General features: G+C 48.7%; 2 protein-coding genes across 7 annotated transcripts in view; both read right to left on the bottom strand.

The window, feature by feature from the left end:
• LOC118505113 overlaps nucleotides 1-14,085 on the bottom strand; it is a 33,247-nt gene that overhangs the window by 3,551 nt on the left and 15,611 nt on the right. For 4 of the 6 annotated variants that reach the window (XM_036040418.1, XM_036040419.1, XM_036040415.1 and 1 more), the window contains exons 3-9: nucleotides 4,938-5,102; nucleotides 4,129-4,872; nucleotides 3,829-4,053; nucleotides 3,522-3,771; nucleotides 3,313-3,453; nucleotides 3,114-3,250; nucleotides 66-3,044 (exon numbers count right to left, since the gene is read on the bottom strand). In XM_036040418.1, the coding sequence (XP_035896311.1) occupies nucleotides 66-3,044; nucleotides 3,114-3,250; nucleotides 3,313-3,453; nucleotides 3,522-3,771; nucleotides 3,829-4,053; nucleotides 4,129-4,872; nucleotides 4,938-5,102 (4,641 nt within the window). The remainder of the gene's footprint in view (nucleotides 1-65; nucleotides 3,045-3,113; nucleotides 3,251-3,312; nucleotides 3,454-3,521; nucleotides 3,772-3,828; nucleotides 4,054-4,128; nucleotides 4,873-4,937; nucleotides 5,103-14,085) is intronic. The other 2 variants (XM_036040420.1, XM_036040421.1) reach the window with 2 other exon arrangements.
• Nucleotides 13,048-13,592, bottom strand: LOC118505114. Its single transcript, XM_036040422.1, has 2 exons — nucleotides 13,439-13,592; nucleotides 13,048-13,367 (listed from the first exon to the last, which is right to left on the bottom strand). The coding sequence occupies exons 1-2, from the start codon at nucleotides 13,539-13,541 to the stop codon at nucleotides 13,102-13,104; spliced, it is 369 nt and encodes a 122-aa protein (XP_035896315.1). The 5' UTR covers nucleotides 13,542-13,592; the 3' UTR covers nucleotides 13,048-13,101.

Below are 14,085 nucleotides of genomic sequence, written 5' to 3'. Positions count from 1 at the left end.
CTACAATGGTGAGGATATCGGTCAAGGATATCATTGCGCGGTAGCGGAACACCCAATTTGCTTACCTTCTGCCGGAGCTGTGCCTTCTGGAACGTTTCGAGATCTCGGTACTGTTTCGCGCTCGTACTGCCGCTACTGTCATCCGTGTGGTTACTGGGACTGCTGTGGTTGTGACTGCTGCCACCACCACCACCACCACTGCCGTTTTCATCGTCCGAGCTTTCGGTGTGTTGCTTTTTTCGCTGCCGTCGGTTGAGTAGCGGCGAGTTCAGAATGTGCCTTATGGGCGAAGCACTCTGGTGACGTTTGCTCTTCTTGCTTGGCGTTGGTGATGCGGGCGAACTTCTCGCGAGCCGTGCCGGAGATGCTGGCGGTGTAGACTGGCGGCCACCGTCTTCCATGTCGCGCCATCTGCTGATGAGTCCCGCGGCTGGCCCACCGTGTCCCGATCCGCTCGGTCGAGGATCTTCCGTTTGCGAGGAGGCGGAAGCCATTCCGGTGGACGATTCACCACCATCGATCGACGACTCGTTACTGGCGGGTCCTGGACAGCTACCATTGCGACGATGCTTCTTCGGGGAATCGACCGAATCCGCTTTGCTGTGCTTGTTGTGCCGGTTTGCGTTCCAGCGGAGCAAGATCGGTGTGCTAGATTCACTCGGCGGTTTGCTGGACTCGGTCCCAGTTTCCAGCGCCTTGGCTTGTCGGTTGCGGCGCGAAAACAGTGGACTATCGGTGAAGCTCGTTACGATCCGGGCCACCGAACGGGACGGTGTGCTGTTGGACGGAGCTGATGCTGGTGCGGGTGCGTCAGCCAACGTTCCTGCCGAACATTCGCCGCCTGATGGCTGTTGTGGCTGTTGTGAGCTCTGCTGGTGGTTGTTGGACGATGACTTACGATCGAAAAATCCTCCACCTTTCCCGGAGGACGTTGTCGCACCGTTAGAGTCCTTTCCGTTCGAATGGTCTCCGTAGTGATTGCTGCATGCCGACCGGATGTACTGCCCAAGGGTGGTTCGTTTCGCTTTAGGTGGGGCCTGAGGAGGCTTTCCAGCGCTCACCGTATCGTGACCGTTTGTAATCACTGGCGAATCGGACGGTGGTGACGACTGTCCCGTCGTACCCGTCGTCGAGGACTCCTTTTTAAGGTCATCCCCCGAAACATCCTGCAGAGCGGCACCGCTCTTCCGACACTTAACACAAACGGGCTCGGTGGAGTTAACCGTTGGAGAGATCTGTTTGCAGACGGAGCAACTTTTTGGCTTTTCTTTGCGATTCAGAATTGGAGTTTTGGATCCACCCTGTCCAGATACACCGGGGCCAAACTTCATCGGTGCTCCCTTTCGCGTAAGCACTCCGTTCACCTCCTTCAAGTTCCTGCTCTTCCCACCGGCCATCATCTGATCGGAGGAGGAATACTCCGTTTCATTCTCGGACAGTTCGTTCACCTTCGGCATCTGGCGGAACAGGTTGATGAGATCGCGGTTCAGGTTCGGCACGTCCTGCAGAATGTCCGAGCAGGAGTCAAGGCTTTTGGATTTGGCGTCCACCCGTAATCTGGTCGCCTGGCGCAGCTCGTCCAAGTTACGTTTGTACTTTTTCTGCCGCTTTTTGTCGACCAGTACCAGCCGCTTGTAGGGTGCGTCCCGTCGCATCATTGACAGCGCTTCCTCGCCCGGTACGATCGCCATGTTGTCCAGGTAGCCTACGCTGCAGCTACGCGTGATTGAGTCTGGAATGCGAGTAGTGGTGGTGGCTCCGGAAGATGTCGCCGGGATGAAAGGCATCATCGATGCAACCGTTGGGGTCCGGTGCATACCGCACACCGTTTCTGAGCCGGGTGTTTCAAGTCCGTTCGTATCCGCGCCGGTGGTGGTTGGTGCTGTAGAAGTAGTGATTTGGCTAGAAGCGGCCTGTGTCGGGTCAGGAACGGCAGCTGCGGAAGCCGATGTGCTAGGCGTTGACTCTTCGTCGATAAACTTCAGGTTCTGCTTTTTCGGTGTGTTACGCGTATTGTTGGCAGGTGGCGTATCCTTCCCGCTACTACCGTTCGTGCACATTGAACGGTGCGCTTCGGCACGCTCAAGATTGAGATTTAAGTTCATTGGCATTGTCGTGTTGATGTTGCTGCGTCCATGATGGTGATCGGACGAAGACATCAGGGCATTCTTCACTTGCATCAAGCTACTGATGTAGTCGTTATTGCTGGAATAGCTCATAAGCGTCGTCTGGCCTGCAGGTGGGCGATCGAAAATGATATCACTCGGCGCCACAGCATTCTTGGGCGATTGAAGCGTTGGCACGGATCCTTCACAGTACAGCGGGCTGATGGCTACGCGCGATTGATTGCTAGAGGCGGACGAAGGTCGGCTAACGAGACTGTAGCCTATGCTTTGCCGAGGAGGAGTACGTGCCGCTGCACTGTGAAGATCGCTCACGACCACTACGGACGATTCTGCTCCATCCGTATCGTCCTCGTACGATTCGGCACGTGCCAGCGGACCCAACCCCGGTACACCATTGCGAGAAAGTCCACCGGTCGTCGTCGAACATCCAGCCAAGGCGGACGGTTGATGCTGTTGGCGGCGTGGCCTCGAAGGAAACCGATTCGGACGTGGAGACATCGGTGCAATTGGCGGGGCACTTTCGTTAAGCAATTTTCGGCTAATCGCACCCGTGCCGGAACCGTCTCTGGACGACGTCCCTAACGACTGACCGTGTGTTCCGTTGGAATGGTGCTGTGAGTGATGCTGCGACTGATGCGTGTGCTGCTGATGAAGCTGGTGTTGCTGTTGAAGCTGTTGCTGGTGCTGCTGATCTTCCTCATCCTCGGAGAAAATGTTCGGATTAAAGTTAGGATCCGGACCGGTGGGGAAGTCGTCACGTAGCTCCGTTATGACCAGTTTCATCTGGCGGGGCTGCAAATGTAGCAGGGAAGTTTTGTACGTCACCTGTCCGAGATTGGCGGGCAAGGTTTTCGCTAGTCCATGTATCTTGAACTTTGTACCCCAGATGTTGGACGTTACTTCCACGAGCTTCACGTGCTGAAAGAGATGGCACAAGAGAAGAGTAGTTTTAGGATGCTTCTCAACTATGGTGCTTTTCCTGCATACCTCTGGTAATGTGTCAAGGTAAGCTAGATCTTCATTGTTTTCCGTCGAGTCAGAGTTCTGGTTCGGAGATCGATCGTTGCTACTAGGGTTGCGTTTTTTCGTCCCAGTCTTTCGTTTTCGATCCAGCCGGGGAGATCCTGCAACAAGACAAACGTTAATCGGTGTGTTCTGAAGCTACGATAAGGGAATAGTTTCTTACGACATTCATCGTCGAGATCACTCTCCGAGCTGTCCGACCGGCCGTTCGTGCCAGTGGTAGAGTGACTAGAAGTCGAGGAGCTTTTCGTCGTAGCTGTGGTGGTGGTCGAATCAGATGAATATGTACAGTATGTAGAAACTTCTGTCGTAAAAAACATATCAATTAGAATCGCACCAGTAAACACAACGAATAACTCCTTCTATACTCACCATCAATCTGAGGATCAAATATCACAAATTCTGGCCGTATTTTAGAGGTCCGCTTGCCTTTGAGCAGTGGCACCAGGCCACCGAGAAACTCCAGATAGAGCGTATAGCAAGTCCCTGAGCTCTGGTTGGAATCGTCGTCGTGTCGTATCATCGTGCAGTGCAGCCGTGTCGAGCAGGCTGGCGGACGCGACACAAACTCTCGCAGTGACTTCAAATCGGGAACACAGCACTGGATACAAATATTGTAAGTCTGAGTTGTACTAAAGGTACTGCAGGATGTTCGCATTATGGCAACACAAGAACATACCCGTATAGTTTGAGCAAACAGATTCCCGATCAGTGCCTTTATCCGACCGGGCAGGGGCAGTCTTGGCAGCAATGCTTCCGAAGCGAGCGACGTTTGGACTTTCAGGCGGCAGAATAGCTGCAGCGATGCGACGCGTCTTGAAACCCACGCTATATGCACCTGGGTTCCGGTCGCTATGAAGATTCGCTTATCATTATGACCCCACGTGAGGGCCGACACTGGATACTGCGAGGAGAAAAGGAACACCATCCGCTTTTGATACGTCCTGGTAAACTAGAAAGCCCTGTAGCGAACACTTACCGTACTATTTGGAATTTTGGCGGTGTATAGTAGATTACCGGATTCAGTGTAGAACTTGAGTAGATTATTGTACACCATAGCACCATGGATATCAGTCACGTGCGGGCTGCCCAGCTCGGTCCCGGCCACGGCCAACAGTTCCCGCGAGTTGCTCCACTCCATCACAATTCCTAGCTCACCGTTCAGGCCCGTGTGGATTTGGCTCGGGGTGATATCGTCGTACGACTTCAGCAGATAGATATACCCGTTGTGGAAGCTCACGGCCAACACGAAGCTACGCTTCGAAGCGTTGGTAACGCCCGGTTCCGTATCTTCGCCTTCCTCCATCTTGAACTTCTCGCACGACCACGCCATGGCGGTGATGCCCACGTCTGAGCTGAGCGGTACCTGGGACACCATCGCACCGTGCACGTCCATCACAATGATTTGTCCCTGGGTAGTGCCGAAGTACACCTGCTGATCGTCCGGTGTCCAGATGCCGCAGGTGATCGTTGCGTCCAGGTTGAGCATCGACGACCAGTACCGCTGCCCTGCGACGGAACCCACCAGCACAAATCCGTCCTGGTAGCAGATCAACGCCATCCGCCCATCGTGTGACCAGGAAAAGTGTGTCACCGGTGTGTTGCGATCGTTGATGAGCTCCACGCTCCATCGACCCTCGTACTTTATCCAGACGAAGATAATGCCGGAACTATCACAGCTTGCCAGCTTCTGGTACGGTTCGTTCCACTTAACCAGGATCACCTAGACAAGCGAGAATGGGCATTAGAACTTCAAAGGGAGTGTTCCGACATTACAATGTCACTTACATCGGACCGATGTCCGCGAAGGTTGTAGTTTGTTCGCAGCGGGTAATCGACATTCTTCTTGCAGTGTGAGGTCGTGAACGTGACACCGACGATTCCCCGCACGTTCCCCGTGGCTAGCCATCCTTCCTGATAGTAGTTGGTACGGTTCAGTTTCCATCCTTCCTCCTGCGAAATGGCGCAAAGCCCACAAACGAAACATACGCATTTAGAGACCTTTCCTGTGAGGCATATTGATGTGATAGCTGCATGCACTGCACTGATGCATGACATAGAGCGAGAACAAAAAGAACCATTTAAAGGCGAAGGTTGACGAAGTCATACATTCCGACTGGAGCGAGGACTTGTCCTTCCTTGTCACATACGACGATTACGACGAGCCGTGGATGAATCTGGTATGCAAGAAGCACGTTACACCAAGAAAAATAATGGAAGCAATTTCGCAACTTACGATACATGCAACTTGCTCTCGGTTTTCCAACATGAAATGTCAAAACTTTGTCCGCACTCGTTGCACTCGCACGCGTACGCGAGGATATTCCTCGGATAGCCGATTGCGTGCCATAAACATATTTTGCAACTTTGGCACGAAGGCATGTTATTGCTTTCGCAGCGTACCAGCACTCAGCCCGGGCAGTCAGAACCAGTGCGCCTTCAGCGCGCCCAGATTGATCGACGGGTTTCAGAATTTCGTTAAACCATTCGCAAAGTTGGTACGAAATAGCAAACCTGTTCTTAGCAAACATTGCCGGTCTTCCGCTTCAGCACCATGCTTTTATTGTTTTGACACACGACATACCGAACGAGTGGGCTGCCAAGAAACGGCTGCCAGCGTAAAAGTACTTTCCTTAAATATAGCCTCGAAAACATTGGGTGTTACAGGAGGAATATTCCATGTCACAACCGTAAGCGCTTACCAAGCGCACGGACGATTAATTTAGAAACATTCATTAATCATCCAACGGCCACCAGACACGCTACCAAGTCTCGTGGAACCGATGTTTGTTTAGCTTTTTTTCTGGTAGTGACAGAGATTGAGGAGCATGGAGAAGGATCCAGCCGCATCGTGGCCTGCAGTTGCTGTGGCCGAAGACGTACCCCAACATGGAGTTACATCGTTTTGTACATTGTCCACTTACACTTGAATGGATGCAGTAACCGTTGGGTCAATAGTATCCTCGAGCCCCGATAATGGTCTGCTTTCTTTCATTCCGAAAACGTTCCCCCTATTGTGCTATTGTCATTGCCGCCATGTTGCACGGCCAGTGCTGACCAGTAAACACTCCTCGGTAGAAGCGCTTGTATATTTGCTTTGGGATTATAGTTTACATTGTTCCAGTCGCTTAAGCGGCCTAGTTCTCGGCTTCTCCGGTTTTCTCCCCTCTAGGAAGTGTCACCCTACTCCGAAGACAATCGCCATTCGCGCAATGGCGGCAACTGGTCTGGTGACCTACAAAACTTGTACGGCCCTCCCTTACATCTAACGACAACGAGGACGACGGCCACCACCGCCGCATAGGAAGCGCACACTGGAATTCCAATCGTCACTAGTATTCCGGACCCGCCCGAGAATGTTCCATTGGATGGGGTTTGGAAAATCGATTAAAACATCCAACAGTGGTCGTGTAGATAGGGTTCTTTGCTTTCTTCGGGAAGGAAAGCGTTTGTCGCTTAATGCCGTTACAATTCGTCGCTGCTCGGGGAACTCCGGAGGTAATAGTTTTATCACCCGCGACCGACTGGCGGATGGGTGGAAGTTGGAAAACAGAAATTCGATTTAGTTGCTATAAATAGGATGATGTTCCATTATGGCATCCACAGCGATCTGAAGCAGCAGCAGGAGAACTTGGCTGTCCACGGCAAATATCGTTCGATGAAAAACCGCGGGACAGGCGACGGGACAACAAAAGGCAAACCCATCGACGACTGGCAAACGATAATCGACGGCCGGAAATCGTGGAGTAAATCGTGTCTCCCGGGCAGCGCGCGCATTTAACAAAGAAGCTTTCCCCGACTTGCCGCCAGACGATGTGCCGAAGGACCGAAATGGGTGGCGTTAATTTACCGGCGACGAAAATGGTACGCCCGTGTTAACGTCCGCATTGGTGTCGTACACTTAATTGAAACATTGTTGATGAAGCTTTTCCTGTTAGTGCTCCGGCCCTGGGGTAAGACCGTTGTCAGCGATCGGTGGACAACGGAGAAAGCTAGCACATCGAAAAAAAGGCTTCACCGAGCACGAGTCTGAAAAGCAATGGCGAGGGTAGGGTGAACGAGTTTAATGAGACACTGCAGTTGTGATGATAAAAGTTCCCCTTTACGAGCACGATGTTTTAAATGGGATGCCAGCGAAGGCTTGGTGCAAACATATTAGCAGGAAAAAAGGTACTACAAAAGGGTATTAAGCGAATAGTGTCAATCCCAGGACATGGAACCAGCATCATGGGATGAATAGAGCTGGAGCTTTGGCAGTGTGACGGACCGAATAGTGTAGAAACTTTTGATTAAAAACAAACTTGCTTTTAGTAAAATAAGGCCTCCAATAGTTCGAAAGCGTAATGTCGACTTTAAGTCGACATAACCTTCACGAATATGACAGCTGCTATAACTGCTGCTAGTAGTAGTTGCGCCTAAATGTATGCAATGGTTTAGAAAGGACACAGCGAAAAGGCTGTCATCACCAACATTTCAATTATTTTCGCAATTTAACTCGAACCTAACCTCAAAAACTCGTCCACTGTTTGACGTACTATCTAATTGCACCAGAAGTACTAGTCATTAAGTCTGCGCCTCTGTCATCCACACAGCACGATGTCGTTCTACGGAGCCATTATTCCCGCATCAGGTACATCATGTATCATGAGTCACCAACAACTCTTCCGTATGTGCCGTAGTCGACCCTTCCCGAAACAGAGATGTTCGCCGGGTCGGTCCCGGTCCCGGTGCCGCCATCAGGATTTTTCACCCTCGGTTGCATTAGCTTCGCCGATTGCTGGACGCTGATTAAATTGAAATTTATTGGCCGTTGTTTGTTTGCCGGGAGAAAATTTATTATCTCTTCTTCGTATTCCCCCCGTGTGTTGACCGGGACAGCAGCATGAGTATGTTTGTTGAATCAGTCCGGCACTTGGTGGAATGGGTGGATAAACCACCGGCAACAAGCATCACGTGGCGCCGCTTGCCAACCGAATCATGATGCTCGCTCGTTGCCGGTCATTCGAGCCTCACGTAGCTCATGCCTGGCCCGGGTGTTGTCAAGTGATAACACGCCTTTTTCTCGTTGACAGCGTTCGGTTGACCAACGCCAGGCCACCGGAGACCACCGTAACCGCTGAGAAACCGTGCCGGGCCCTCGAAAAAGGGGGTTAGAGAAGTTTGTCGACCGTGCTGGATTATTTCCCATTATAAAATTTTCCAACTGACCCACTTCCGGCCTCAGGGACACGAATGGAGTGGTAGGAAAAATTAACACCGAACGCAACAACGGCAGCTCGAGTAAAGCAACGCTCGTGGAAGCAAATTTTTGATAGCACATCACAAGGCAAGGAAAACTTTTCCTCGGACAATAGTGGTGGGCCCGATGCAATTTATGCTTCGGGAAGCGGGACTAAATTCAGGCTGGTTTTTCGGAGAAATTGTGAATGGAAAAGGATTTCCCAACACTTTCCGGGTACTGCATCAATTAGATGAATCACGCAGCAGGTAAAATTCAACCTGCTGAACAAATGCTTGGAATAAAGCGATCCGTTCGGTTGAAAGGATACAGCCATGAAGCAAAAAATCCATTCCATTCATCGTGCCCAGTATGTTAGCCAGAATTTCAACAGCACCATCTATTGAAATGCCTAATCTCATCCTTTCGTATGCGGCGAGCTGGCTTTCTCGAACCAACTTTTCCAATGTATCAACTTTTTTGCCAATCATTTTCACCATAAACGTGAAAACATGGTTACAGCTTTTTCCAAGAAACTTTCCAAATAATGACGAAGCTCGTAAGCAGCTCCTCGCTGGATGCGTGTACAAAATGACTCCGATCGAGGTAAATGGTTGAATACATAAAATACGCAGCAATTTTGATTTTCAAAAGGTCAAAACGATCGATCGAAGGCTAGTGTAAAAGGTCATGGAATGGAAGCCTGTCTCTAGGTGCATTACGTTACGAGGAAGTCAGTAAGGAATGTTATGAAAATTTCAACCATCTTCAGTGAAATGAAGAATGTGTGCCCAGGTTCATACCAGGAAACTTGACGTTTCGGACATGTCGACCGGCGATGTGCGTATATTAAGGGGAAAAAATCCAAATTCTGTGTATGGCTGTCGAGTGAGACTCAATCATCAGCATGCAGATGGGTTTCACCAACGCACCAGCGAGCAACAGCTCAATCTAGGCTTCAATCATGCCCAGGGCAGCATGGGGATTGGTTGATGGACAATCCATTGAGTAAACCAACACAATCACGAACCGGACAACGAAAGAACCGCGGGCTAAACGTACATCAACCGTCAAACAACAGCAAGACCCCATTGCACGACTGTACATCCCTCGAGGGCTCAGTTCGGAGTTTGCCTTTTTTTACTGGACGAATACCATCGCTCCGCTGTACGAATCAAAACAGTCGACGACGCCAATGCATGTGATTCTAGTCCGAGTGGCGGGTAGAATTTCGCATAGCACCACACATCGTCCATCGTCCGGCTACTGCTGCTCGAATTTGCCTGGCGCATAATTGGATTTTCATGTCGATGAGTTTTCATTTATTTTTTCCCCAGTTTTTCCCACCCCAAAACGCTACTGGGACAGACCAAAAACCCCTTCTGCTGCAAAACCCAGCGACCGGAGTGAAATCGGATGACCAGACTAGACGAGTGTTCGCTCAGCACATCCATCTATCGGTAGTATTGGCCCCAAAGGGTATTTTGATGATTCAAGAGTATGGTCAACTGCTAAACCCTAGCCTAGTGTTCGGTCCCGGTTCATTGGGCTGACTACTGGAGTCCGTGTTGTTTTTTACGCATCTCGTACCCAGGAAGTATATTTCATTGGGTCGAGTGAGATGATGGAAAATTTGAGTGAAACCCCCGAAATTCTACACAGCCTGAGGCCGCTACTGGAGGCCGCGAGAAAGCTCATGTTGTATGCATGAAATAAAAAAACAGGTAGCTATATCTTCACTCTAGTATTAAACCAGAACCCCCCCCCCCCCCTCCCCCAGGCTTGCTCCACCGAGTCATCTACTCTCGTCCAAAATATCCTTCATAATCTCCTCCTTTAAGAAATACGAATGAAAATGCTATAGCAAGTTGCGTGTAAGGACATTCGGAAGGGAAGCTGCCGGAATTTGAAGATAAGGCCTCCGGTTTACCTTTTTTACGGAAAGGTTACATTTTTTATCGTTATCGATTTTTATCCATGTTTTCTTTGCCGGGCCAAACACGCTGAGGAACGGTGGATTTCGAAGTCGGCCAGCAATTCTCACCATTTTCGTAAACGTGGTGAGTTTGGGCGTGATACTTATACTTGCAATAGTAAACAAATGCTCATTAGTCCACACGTCAAAACATCAAGCTACTAAGAATGCAGCTACTAACAACTCACGTACAGATGGCAGCACCATAATGACAGTGGTCGGCTACTCGGTCATGACTCAAACATTAAATTTAATTTTAATCGCCGTGTAAACGAAAATTTCTATCAAGCCCCCCCTATCCTTGTTGTTTCAAACAACTGACGTTAATTGCACGGTCACATATCCCATTCGCATCGGTGGCAGTCATCGCACAATCGTAACCACATCAACACGTTTCAAAGAAAACAGTCCCATTGCCTGTTCGAAATCCGGGCGATTTGTAACGGGTGGATGGCAAAAATCGTTCCATCTTCTGACGGTTCGTGCCGGCGACAGCTCTTACCGCATCCTTGAAAACGAATGCCAACAGCACATACATTTCCGTCCCAGTCGCTGGAGCAGTACATTCGTGGCTTTGCATTGTTTTTTGTTCCCGCACTTTTTTTCCCCCTAGCAGCGTGTCAACGAAAATATGTGTGTGCATCGTTCCGGGCGGTGAAGCGTGTGAAAAATTCGTGATTTACTCCACTCGCTACAGATCTAGGCCCCCATTTTTGGGACAATTTTTCGTGCAGCTTATTGCTGAAACCACTTAGACAGAGTAAATGCACCGTCTAGAGAGCCAGCGAACGTTTTCAGGATGCAATACGATCGGGAAACGTTTATGACAAAGGACGAGCGTAGAGAACGCCGCATATGTTACTTAAAACAAAAGCAAACTTTTCTGCTAGGGTTTATTAGAGTCTGCATATCTAGCGAAGGTTACGCGGGTCGTAAAGCGTGTTGCATAACTTCATGTATGAGCGAGCGGCCATCCAACACAAGGGCTTTCTACCACTAGCAGCACTTCTAGCAGGTACCATTCTCTCCAGAAATCGAAACCTTCACCGGTATGCATTGGTCCTCGTACACCGGCAACTGAATGTTCTGTGTCGTAAACTATTGTCGAATACCGTGGCTAGGAGCTCGGTATAAAAGCAAACGCTGGTCGCTGTGAAGCTTGTAGCGGTTCTAGGCGGGAGTACATTATTCGAACTGTGCACTGTGAACGAGGAGACCTTATAGAGTGGAGTAGATGATGCCAAGGTCGTCGGCGCTGGTTTTGTCTCGAATGGGGCGAAGGAGCAATGCAATAGAAAAAAAAGGATCGTTACATCACTCAGAACTCGGTGGTTTTGAAGCACTTTTGAAATTGCTTTTTGAACCATTCTCTTGCCATTTTTCTCGCTTTCCCGACACTCGTTGCGAATGTGTAACCGGGCCAGGTTAATGCAGATCGCTGCAGGAAACACTCCGCACGCAAAAACGAAAATCGAAAATGTACACCGCTTGGCGTGGAATTGACTGAAATTGCAAAAGCAATCGTACGATTCCGTTGTTCGGGACGGAGTTTTGAAGTCGATTTAAAATTAATGTTTAATCAGCAAAACTTGAACTTCTTGCTCTGTGTGCCTTCACTGGAGAGGTAGAGGTGCTTTTTATTGTAGCGGGAACAAATTTGAAACTACGCCTCAGTGGAGTAAACTGCAGCAGAAAGGATAAAGTTTGACAGGAAGAGGATATTGTAATACATTGTGTGGTCTATATAGTGCCTGCAAAAGGTTTCGATCAGTGACGGTGAAACTATCAGTAATGGCAAAAGTTCCCCGCAAGCTTTCAAGAGCTCTGGTGAAGAGATTTCATGGACATTGTCGTATATTGATTTCTCGGAAGATACATTTGGAAAAGATTAATATCGAAAGATTGTTCTATTTAAAACAATAATGAGGACAATTTTTAAATTCAATAGAAAACTTTGGGTTTGATTCTATTTCAAAAGCCCTCTGTTAAAACCGGTCAAAAAATAGCGCTACAAATTCAAAAAATCGATAAGCACTCAACCCTTTGCTATAAACGGAAGTGATGTCATGTTTGGCGCGAGATTCGATAGGATTTTTATTGGAAGAAGTCTGCTCTCTTCCTGCATGCCAGTTTCCAGTCCTTAGTCCTGAAGTTGCACAAGGCGTTCTACTATTACCGTTTGTTTTGCTTCGGATATCCTGTGTCCTTTGGCAGGCTCATTTTGTTTTGCACTTTTTATCGATTTGTTGGGATTGTTTCATTGAGTTCAACAAATTTCAAAGTGCTTCTAAGGTATTTTATAACCATGCTTTCACCTTCCGGAAAAAGATGTCGACAAAAGAGTTTCTCAAAACAGGATCGTTCTATAAAATAGTGGCGCTTCTCGGAGCTAATGGATATAAAGGCACGTATTCAACTAAATAAATCACTGTGGTTAGTTATTAGATGCATGGAAAAAGCTTTTAACCATTGGCGCACGCTTCAACAGAACTGGCCCACAGTGCCAATATCGAACGAAACGAACCTCCGATGGTCTGATAAGATAAAAGCCCACTGTTTGTATTTATTGCAACGTTCGAGTAGATTCCCGTATTGCGGGAAACCGAAGGGACGAAGTGGACGGTTTGACTTGTTCGGATAAAGTAGCTCAAACGTTTCTGTGCCCATCATCGAATGAGTGAAACCACAATTGAAAACACATCAAATGCAGAATGTACGGAACAAAAGAGGTAATGTGTTTTTTGTATTTTTTTGTTACTTTAACCCCAGTTGAATCCGTACACGGTCATGGTCACAATGAATTCTGATATCGGTATAGTGCTTTCGATTGTTGCCTGCACGCGTTTGCTATTATTTTCCGCTGGATAGGAAAACCGGCAGGCAGTCGTTGATGCCGTCTGGATGCTGCTGTAGGTAATCTGCTGGTTGAGCAGTGGGCTAGCTTTATAGTCTAGCTGTAAGACTAGGTTTTCTGGTGCTTCGTTTGCCCGCTTTGTAACCGTTATGGTGTGCAGCACATATTCACCTGCGATGAAAATGGACCACCAAAAGTGTTAATGAGTGCTGCAGGGGTTGTCCGATTCTACTTGAACTTACCATTAACACGACTACCCAGACCAAAATTGCACGCTGACAGCCCCGGAACAAATCCGATCATCAAAATGGCTGCGAAAGCCAACAACGCTGCAGGCAACTTCATAGTGAGCACTTGGCGTAAGATCAACACAAACTGGAAGGGTTTAGTGTTCCAGTCGTAGTAATATCAGCGAAAGCATATCTTATCAGTTTCATGCCAAAGTTATCAAGCATTGCGATAGCAACAATTGTACGTCGTAAGGCGATAACGGACCCGTTTTGAAATCAAGATTACCTGCTATCGGTTTTGCTATAGAAACTCGTCTTATTTGGAGGATATTAGTCACGTAAAATAGCCCTTGTGAATAAGATAGAGCCACAACTTCCCTAATGATTCATACGGCTGTAAGCAAGAGTAGGCGAGCTATGGCGGGGTAATGGGGTTCGTATAAAGCCTTTATTTTAATCACAAAAATGCTCATTTCTATGCCAAGCAACCACAACAGAATTGGCTGCCTATCCTCTCCACTCGCACTCACACGAGCGGCTAGCTTATTTGACCGGGTCGAATGAATTCCGATTACTGGCATAAATAAGCTAAGCATATTACGAAAGCCGGCAGAATTCGTTACCACATCCAACACATCGTACTGTTGCATGCCAACAAC

Source organism: Anopheles stephensi, chromosome 2, assembly GCF_013141755.1.
Source record: "Anopheles stephensi strain Indian chromosome 2, UCI_ANSTEP_V1.0, whole genome shotgun sequence".
Taxonomy (NCBI): domain Eukaryota; kingdom Metazoa; phylum Arthropoda; class Insecta; order Diptera; family Culicidae; genus Anopheles; species Anopheles stephensi.
Note: the sequence above shows the minus strand (reverse complement) of the source record. Positions and strands in the feature narration are given on the sequence as shown.